We start from the raw sequence: 9,041 nt of genomic DNA, 5'->3' as shown, positions 1-9,041 counted from the left end.
TATATCAGATAGATAGATAGATAGATAGATAGATAGATAGATAGATAGATAGATAGATAGATAGATAGATAGATAGATAATTTGGTTGCTAGGCAGTTACCAAGATGATACTCAAAAGGCTCCTTGCTACCCTGATTCAAATTAAAGAAACCCGAAGTCTCTAATATATTCTGGTGCAGAGATATGTGATTTGTTACTTTTTTGCTAGGGTAACCCCATCTGGTGGCTAAGCAGTAACCAGAGTAATATTTAATGAGGCTCCTTGCTATCCTGACTGAAATAAGTCAACCCGGAAGTCTCCACAATGTTCTGGTGCAGAGATATGTGATTTGTTACTTGGTTGCTAGGGTACCCCATGTTGTTGCTAAGCAGTTAACAGAGTGATACTTAATGAGGCGCCTTGCCAACCTGAGTGAAATAAGTCAACCCGGAAGTTTCCATGACATTCTATTATGAAGATATCACTGTGGAGCGGAGGGGGGCGGGGCCGGGCTGGAATGTTGCACGCCTGGTCCCCAATCGGCCTGATGGGGCGCGCGAGGGATAAAGGCGGCCGGTGACGACGGTTCGAGAGAGAGAGAATTACGGGCATGTCCGTCATGTGTGTGTTTATGTTTATTATTTTTTATGTTTATTAATTATTATTTATATTGACAAGCCGGTTCTCGCCTCCTCCTTGCCCATCTTAACCCCCTTACAATCACACTCAGCTTTTTTGAATGGAAGTCAAAGGGGTTTGGTTGCTAGGGTGCTCTAAATGGTTGCAAGGTTTCTATTTGATAGAAATAAAGATTCAATAGAGTAACCCTCAGCATTTTAAGAGACATATAGAAATAGAGATTTGATAGAAGAGCAGCCTAAAGCATGTTAAAGCCTTCTGTTGGTGGCTCAGATTTGAATTTTGGCAGTTGGAGTTGGCTCATATGAACATTCCATCATGTAAGTGGGTTTTCCATTTTTGATCGTCTGCTGTGGGAAAACCGTAAGTCTGATCAGTTATAGCACACTATTTGAGGTCTAGATTTTGGGGTGATTTTGCCATTAATTATATTAATAGCAAACATATAAAGGAAATCTTTTTATGATGCACTTAGATGCTCTCTCTCTCTCTCTCTCTCTCTCTCTCTCTCTCTCTCTCTCTCTCTCATAAATGCACTTCATATGATGTACATCATACTGTAGGCCTATGTCGAAAGGACTGAAGCCTGTCATGCAAACATTTTATGATGTTATAAAATATCAGTCGGCTTTTTTTATTTCATCCATTAATGTGGCGTAAAGTAGTCACCATTTCCGCCACAACTAGGCTAAGTTGTAACGCACGTATAGCTGGTGCAACTGGGAGGGTAATAAGCAATAACTTGTTAAATAAATTATAGGTCCACGATCCTTTGGTATCAGCCTAGCAATACATTTTATGTAAGCATAATTTGCCCATTCGTAGAGTCTTTACCCGGCATAACATATGGCATGTGTAGGATGATACTTTGGAAGAAAAAAAAAGTTAATGTTGTTCATTTTCAGACAGTGTTTAACAGCTTGGCCAGTAATGAGAGTGCATCATTAATAATATAATTATAACTTAAAACAACCCTTCCGTGTCGGAGAATCTCATAAACAGAGATTTAGATTGTAGATTGTTTAGACAATTGTTAAAAATGTAAATGTATTTCGAATGGAGATGGATTTCCTCATTTACTATTTAAAACATTAATAACTCTGTGTTGTGTAGCCTGTTAGTCTGGTAAATACTGCTGCGCCTAGCCTACTGTTTAGGAAAAGGTCAATGAACATACAAATGGTGTCACATAAGCATGCTTCAACTGAAAGATTAAAACAAAACCAGATGAGACGACTGTCAATTAAACTCTCTGTATATGCACAGTATAAGCCTACAACTGGAAGATTATTTTCATGACAGGAGACATGAATGTTCATCTTTGCTTTGGATTCATTTCTGTGCACGCATCAAAAGAGGAATGCACGCTGAGTGGGTTAGAGATCCAACCGTGACAGATCCGCGGGGTAGTAAAACCAAGCCCTGAACTCCGTAGGGCCACCCCACGGGCAATGGACCAACCCAACGAGAATTTATTGAGGCCAGTCTTAAGGTGGAAACACGTAGCCTAACTGGAAACATACCTTGAGGTTACACTGCAAAGTTCGTCTCATAAGGTTAAATAGCTGTACTGTATATAATGATAATTCTTGCAATATTAATTAGGTTTGTAATACATGGAATTATAAAAGACAAAATCTAGGTGTGTGTTTTACATTCATTTGCATGGCACCATATCAACGAACGAATAAATAAATACATTAACGCATAAATTAATGAATGAACCATGAATGAATGAATCTAAGCACAGGTGAGGAAAAAATACTTAATAAATACATTTATTTGTATACATATGCAATAGCAACCCAAGTAAAAAGAAGTATTATTTTGCCTTTTCACAGTAATTAACAGACATGTGGGCTGCCTCTCCGTGCCACCTTAAGAAATGCTTGACATGTTTAGAGAGCGAGAGCGGGCTGCAGCGTATCTGCGCTGCGCTTCTGCTGCCCTATATAAAACCCACACAGGTTGCTCAGAGTTAGTGGATAGCTCCTTGGTGCTGAAACAACACATTGCTCGCGCACCAGAAAGACTGACCGAGAAGACAAGCAGCAATGGAAAGAGTTTCATGGACACTTTTTCTGCTTTCTCTCACATACCTGGAGAGGTCTTCACAAGCGTTCACACAGACCCAGTTCATCTGTACATCCGTGCCCAAGGATATGGACCTGTGTGCAGCCACTATGCAGAACAGTGGACCGGCTGATGATCTGAAGATCACCGTCATGCAGTTAAGAGAAACAGTTCTACAGCAGAAGGAAACTATCATGAACCAGAAGGAGACGATTAGGGAATTAACTTCTAAGTTGAGTCGGTGTGAGAGTCAAAGTGTTCTGGAGCCCGTGGCTGGAGGTCGGAGGAAAGAACCGGGCAAGAACACGATGGGAGACGTGTCCCGCGGGCCAACCGATACACTAGCCCAACTTGGTCAGACTTTAGCCACCCTTAAACAGAGGCTAGAAAACCTTGAGGTATGCAAATAATGATTCGGACTTATCCTATTTAAACGTGTAAGGCTTCACTTAAACACTGAAATCTAGTGCATTTCCTATTTATCATGTCCTGCAGTCCTTTAGACACGCAAACACAGGCGCTGCGCTAATAACCACCACATGATTAATTTCTATAGAACGACAAATAGTGAGCAGATCATACAGAGTAAAACGACTTCCGTGAAGGTATTTGACACATTTAGTCAATGTGTCAGTGGTTCACCGCAGGCTGTGCTAAGTTTTAAATTGGCTTACATATAGACACTTATATGTCTTCTATGGCAAGTTTTGCGGTACGCAGGTTGTGCAATATTCTTTTGTATGGGCACACCACTGTCTCCTCTTTTCCCGTAGCAATACAGCAGGAACAACGGCTCTGTACAGGCGAACAGTCTCAAAGATCTGCTGCAGAATAAGATCGATGACATGGAAAAGCAGGTGCTGTCCCGGGTCAACACTTTAGAGGAAAGCAAACCCGTGCAGAAGAACAACACGGATCCGCGCAATCGAGTGGAATCAACACTCACCTCTTTACATCAAAGAATTAACGACCTAGAGAAAGGTCAGAGATGTAACATTTATTAACAAATCAACTATTCACTTATTTGAGATTTAAATGATAAATCTGAACTACAATGAGAACATATTAGAAGTGTTTGAGAAGTATAGCTTTCTTCGAGGAAGTTTACATGATATCTAGGCTGTGTAATGTCGCAGAGGATGGTTTGGGAGGGGGAGCTGCATTACTTTGCATATTGAGCCCATAAACCACAAAGGCGATATAATATTGAGAAGGATAATTAGTCATTGCATGCGTAGTTCCGAGAAAAAAAAACTGCTGCCTTCCAGTCAACGTGTGACTGTCTGAGAGACTCAGCATTAGAGAGATAGTGGAGTAGATTATTGTTATTTCTCTAAAAGGTAGAAGAAACGATAGACTTTGCAGCGTCTCCAGGAGGCGTTGTGAAGAACCATCAATTTCAAAAAGGACCTTAAAAATGCTAAATAATTATTAGCTATCTTTATAATCTTATCTAGATATGTGCTATACTGTGTGTAAATATGTTATATAATGTAGAAATTAAAATGTTGCATTACAAAATGGGTATGAACATGAAAAAAAAGCAGCATAAAAACAAACAGGGGAGTGTGTCATAATAATATGGGATTTACAGTAGTGCAGTGAACAATGGTGACAGCCACAGGGATTGGGTAATGGGATTTTAAGAGCTGTAGGTTGGAGTAAAGGAAGCATTTACACACCAGCCCTTTTTCAGACTTTTACGAAATGTAATTCGATATTTATATTATTCCCTTTACCCTAAAAACGTTTTTGTATCCTGTGGGATACAAACATTTAAGAGGCTGGGGAGAGGAACAATGTGTGAATCGTTCAATTTTCTTTTTGAAAAATGTTGAAAAGTGGGTCCCTTCAAATTCTAAGGACATGTATATAAAGTCAACTCACAATCTTTATCTAAAAGTAAAAAGGTTGCCTTTTTTGAGAAGGCAGCTGACTTTGAGGCAAACACTCCTATCTGTTCAATGTTATTTTAATGATTCTACAAGCTCTAAAATTTAAAATAAAAGCAATATTTTAGAAAAATTATGGAAATGTAATGCATGACATTTTTAGGGTTAATTGAAGAATGCTAGAAGATGAGATAAATAAAAATGTTATAAATCCTCAAAGTGATTCCTTTTCACTCTGACTGCAGGTTCAAAAGGAAATTGGCCACTGGACAAGTTTCAGATAACGTTACCTTTACGAACAAATTACATGTATGCAAAAGTGAAGAAAAGTCTACCAGAAATGTATGCCTTCACTTTCTGCTTGTGGATAAAGTCCAACGCATCACCTGGTGTGGGAACACCCTTCTCCTACGCTGTTCCTGGACAGGCCAATGAACTTGTACTCATAGAATGGGGCAACAATCCAATGGAGATCCTAATAAATGATAAGGTAAAGCGTTAAAACAATTAAAAAAAATAATATGATAGCATGACTTCAGATACACATGATAGGTACTGTAAATCTAAATGTAAGTAATTTTCCAAAATTGCTGGTTTTGATGTGTACTGTAAATGCTGAAGTCTGTAAATTTCAAATACAAAGTGTTTTCTGAGCTTTTAAAAAGAAGAGCAATAAGAGTGATCCACAATGCAACTTTACAGGTTGCAAAGTTACCTTTTGTCATAAACGACGGTAAATGGCATCACATCTGCATCACGTGGACAACTCGTGATGGCGTATGGGAGGCGTTCCAGGATGGTGTGCTACGTGGACATGGAGAGAATCTGGCCCCCTATCACCCGCTCAAACCCAACGGAGTGCTGGTCTTAGGTCAGGAGCAGGTAAGACTCACTAGTACAAACAATTTATTTGATAGAGTTATTTTACACAATGGCAAACAGTATGCTGAGACATTCAATTCATTCATAACAAATATTATGTAATGGGTTGAATACCATAAAATGTTGGTTCTGGAATTGTTTGAACTGCTATGAACAGCTTGAACTTGAAAATGTTTTGCCCAAAAATGAAAAATTATGTTATCATTTACTCATCCTCATGTCATTCCAAACTTCTTGTTCCTGACTTTCTTTCTTCTTTGGAACACAAAAGGAGATGCTAGGCAGAATGAAAAGGACTGGTAGCCTCAGTCACCATTCACTTTCATTGTATGGATAATAAAGATGCAGAGGCCAATATTCTGCCAAACATCTTCTTTTGTGTCCCAAGGATAAAAAAATGAAAGCCATACTGGTTTGGAATTACAGAATTTTAATCCCATTGTCATCCGTAGTCTGTACGCAATGAAAATAATTAAGGTATCTTACCTAAATTTCTGGTAAAAAATGTCTGGTTTTTACCGTTAATTGAGGGCAGAAGTCACTTATGCTTATTTAGACTCAACTGGTGTGCATTTACTTTTCAGAAACTTGATATTGAATTTGGATGCATTGAGTGTCATCACTCTTTTTTAACTGGACTGTTTTCTATTTCTGCAGGACACACTTGGTGGGGGATTCGATGCAACCCAAGCCTTTGTAGGTGAACTGGCGAATTTCAATGTATGGGACAGAAAACTGTCACCTGGGGAGATCTACAGCCTGGCAACCTGCAACAACAGAGCACAAGCTGGCAATGTGTTGTCATGGTCAGAGAGTAATATCGATGTGTTTGGTGGAGCCACTAAATGGACTTTTGAGCCCTGCCGTCAGCTCAACTGAACTGCAATGGGGCCAAAGCCAATTCCTGATCCTTGTTTGTAGTTTTTGTCTTTATTGTCCTCAGTTAAAAGTTTGAGAAGGAAAAAAAAACATTACTTGATTAATTGATTTAAAGGTAAGATTAAACCTGGGGTTTCTTTGAATACCTGAGTATTTCTGTGCAAATCAAACATTTCCTGTGGGTTGTCTTGCAAATCTCAGTGACAGTGTTACTACATGTCATTTCAATTAAAATGTTCTTTCTTTTTTCTTTTTTTGCACACACTTTTAATTTGCTTAGATTTTATTAATATGTTTTTCCCTTGTCCAGCAGCTGCAAAACTGTTTCTTTGAAATGTTTTGAACAGAAAATCAACAGTGCATCAGAAAATACTCTTGAGTTTTCCCCACATTGAGACTTCTCTGATGAGGCCGATCACAAATCGGCACCATTTAAAGTCACAAACAAGATGGTTGATTTCATATCTGCACTTAAAGGTTCCCCACTCTCACCGGAGTTTGCACTGTGATGGACAAGAAAATGAGGGTTTTATTTGTTGATGGACAGTAATATTTCAGGGCACTTCCTGTATTTGTTCCTAGTGATCTAAACAATGTATCTGTATGAATATCGTTCAGTTGCTTACAGCCTGAGTGCCTTGAGCTGATGCATCAGTTCAGCACATGCCTTTAGTTTGCCTACTCTTTGTTTTACACTTTAAATATTTGCTTTATTTGATTAATTGTTGTTCTTATTTCAACAGCGATTGTTAAGGCACTGGTGTGTTTTAACAGGTGTTTGTACTCTGTTCTAGGAATGTTATTCGTACAGTAACAGCATGAAATGACCAAATGCTGCACATCAATGCTGACATCTGCTTCTCCTATTGTTTTGGGTCGGGTTTTCTACTGTATTGATATATGCTGAAAGCATGGCACTATTTCAAAATGATAAAGATCTAATTTTTTTAATAAAATTGAAATTGTGAAAAAGTCTATCACAAGAATGTGGCCACTGATAGAGAGAAAAAGGCAAATTAAAAGTGTGCCCAATTGCACCTTAAAGTCAATTGTCATCCTCTCTTATTTTCTCTCTCTCTCTCTCTCTCTCTCTCTCTCTCTCTCTCTCAGTGTATGTTCATGGGGCAATTGTTTTACTGACAGATACTATCCTCTCCACAGTATTTTTCATATAAGGTAATGAGAGAAAACATGCATTGCTACCAAGAGGAAAGAAACACATGTCCCAGAAGTAATGCCTTGTCACTTTGTACAGTTAGGTGATGGTAGGTGTCTGTATAACCAATACTAGTTAACAATGAACAGCAGGCACTTGGAATACTTAGTCATTGGCCTGTGTTGAAGCAAGAATGGATTATAGATAGGCAAGGATGGATCTATGGTGATAGGAAAGGATTGGCCAACATTATACCTCACAATTTTGACTTATTTTAGCACATTTGCAATGTAATTTATCATTATTTAGACAATAAATAACTGCAACAAGAGGCGATCTTTCAAAGAAGCTAGTGCCTGGGGTAACAAAGAACCATGATCTATCCTTGTTAACTTGGACTCAACAAACAGAATTGCCAAAACAGTCACTCTTCATACTAATTCCAGAATATATTTGCCATTTTTATTTGTTTGAAATCCTAAATTTACTGTGTATTATCACACTGAGAATCACACTGAGAAACAATGGGTTCATTCAAAAGCTGTATAATGTTGCTTTCCGAGGCTTTATATGAAATAAAAATAAAAATAAGGTGCATTTTTTCAGACAGCTCACTGGAGTTTGAGCCATTCACTAAATAGGGAGCAAGGGAGCTACAGTACTGTAGATTTCATATGCAGCTAAGTGCGTTCACTCCTAAAATCTGCAGCTTCAGGCTGCAGATAATGTTTGGACCACTCAACGTGGTTCACATAGGACAATGGTAATCAGTACATCGATTCAGAATTTATAGTGCTAAATTTGATTTTAACATGGTTGGCAGTGATTGGATGATGCTGCCCATTACTTTGAATCAGAATTATTTATGCTAATTTCTGATTGGTAAAATTCTTAAGCAATTGTTTGTTTGACTGCTCAAAGAGACAACATTGAGATTTTGTTGCCAAAGTAGAAAAAAACATTGCAACATAAAAGTCAAATCAAATCAAATGATTGTTATTTTCATTTTTACATTTGTGCTTTTCCCAATATACATTATATACCCATACCATATGCAAAGCAGCTTTATTAAAAAATCAGCAATGTTTGTAACATCTCAAAAACATGAATAACCAAACGCTCAATTTGATTAAATTGACTTATATAGCTTGGTGTTATATACAATTTCACAACATTGTCCCGCTGTCCACATACAGTATGTGGACATCAAATTTAAGGTAAACTATTTGCTCTAATTATTTTGTATATTTTGCATGTTTATTAGGTTTTTAGTTCAAATAAATAAGGGAAATAGAAAAAGTACACAACAGTAATGCTCAGGTCTCATGAGATTATCTCCTTATCACCACAGAAAACATTGTGTCTGGAGTTTTGGAGAGGAGGGGTGTTACTATGATGACAAAATGCAGTCATGCATCTTATGACGGTGATGTCATAATCACTAGTCTGCTTACTATGAGTCCTAGTGAGACAGGCGATGCCTCCCTTTGAAACTTATCCGCTGGTTTCGCTGTTTGAGAGTTAAGGCACCTGCACACTT

General features: G+C 38.1%; 1 protein-coding gene across 1 annotated transcript; it reads left to right on the top strand.

Moving 5' to 3' along the window:
- The first annotated feature begins 2,614 nt into the window (after positions 1-2,614).
- LOC127653616 (neuronal pentraxin-1-like) lies at positions 2,615-8,081 on the top strand. Its single transcript, XM_052140352.1, has 5 exons — positions 2,615-3,090; positions 3,466-3,673; positions 4,830-5,074; positions 5,287-5,466; positions 6,124-8,081. The coding sequence occupies exons 1-5, from the start codon at positions 2,674-2,676 to the stop codon at positions 6,343-6,345; spliced, it is 1,272 nt and encodes a 423-aa protein (XP_051996312.1). The 5' UTR covers positions 2,615-2,673; the 3' UTR covers positions 6,346-8,081.
- Positions 8,082-9,041: the final 960 nt, after the last annotated feature.

This window comes from Xyrauchen texanus, chromosome 13, assembly GCF_025860055.1.
Source record: "Xyrauchen texanus isolate HMW12.3.18 chromosome 13, RBS_HiC_50CHRs, whole genome shotgun sequence".
NCBI classification, from domain to species: Eukaryota; Metazoa; Chordata; class Actinopteri; order Cypriniformes; family Catostomidae; genus Xyrauchen; species Xyrauchen texanus.
Note: the sequence above shows the minus strand (reverse complement) of the source record. Positions and strands in the feature narration are given on the sequence as shown.

Excerpts from the sequence above, each read along its gene's own strand:
- LOC127653616 (XM_052140352.1), top strand. The coding sequence starts at position 2,674 with ATGGAAAGAGTTTCATGGACACTTTTTCTGCTTTCTCTCACATACCTG. Across the intron at positions 3,091-3,465 it reads AGAGGCTAGAAAACCTTGAG|CAATACAGCAGGAACAACGG; the intron begins GTATGCAAATAA and ends CTTTTCCCGTAG. Across the intron at positions 5,467-6,123 it reads TGGTCTTAGGTCAGGAGCAG|GACACACTTGGTGGGGGATT; the intron begins GTAAGACTCACT and ends CTATTTCTGCAG.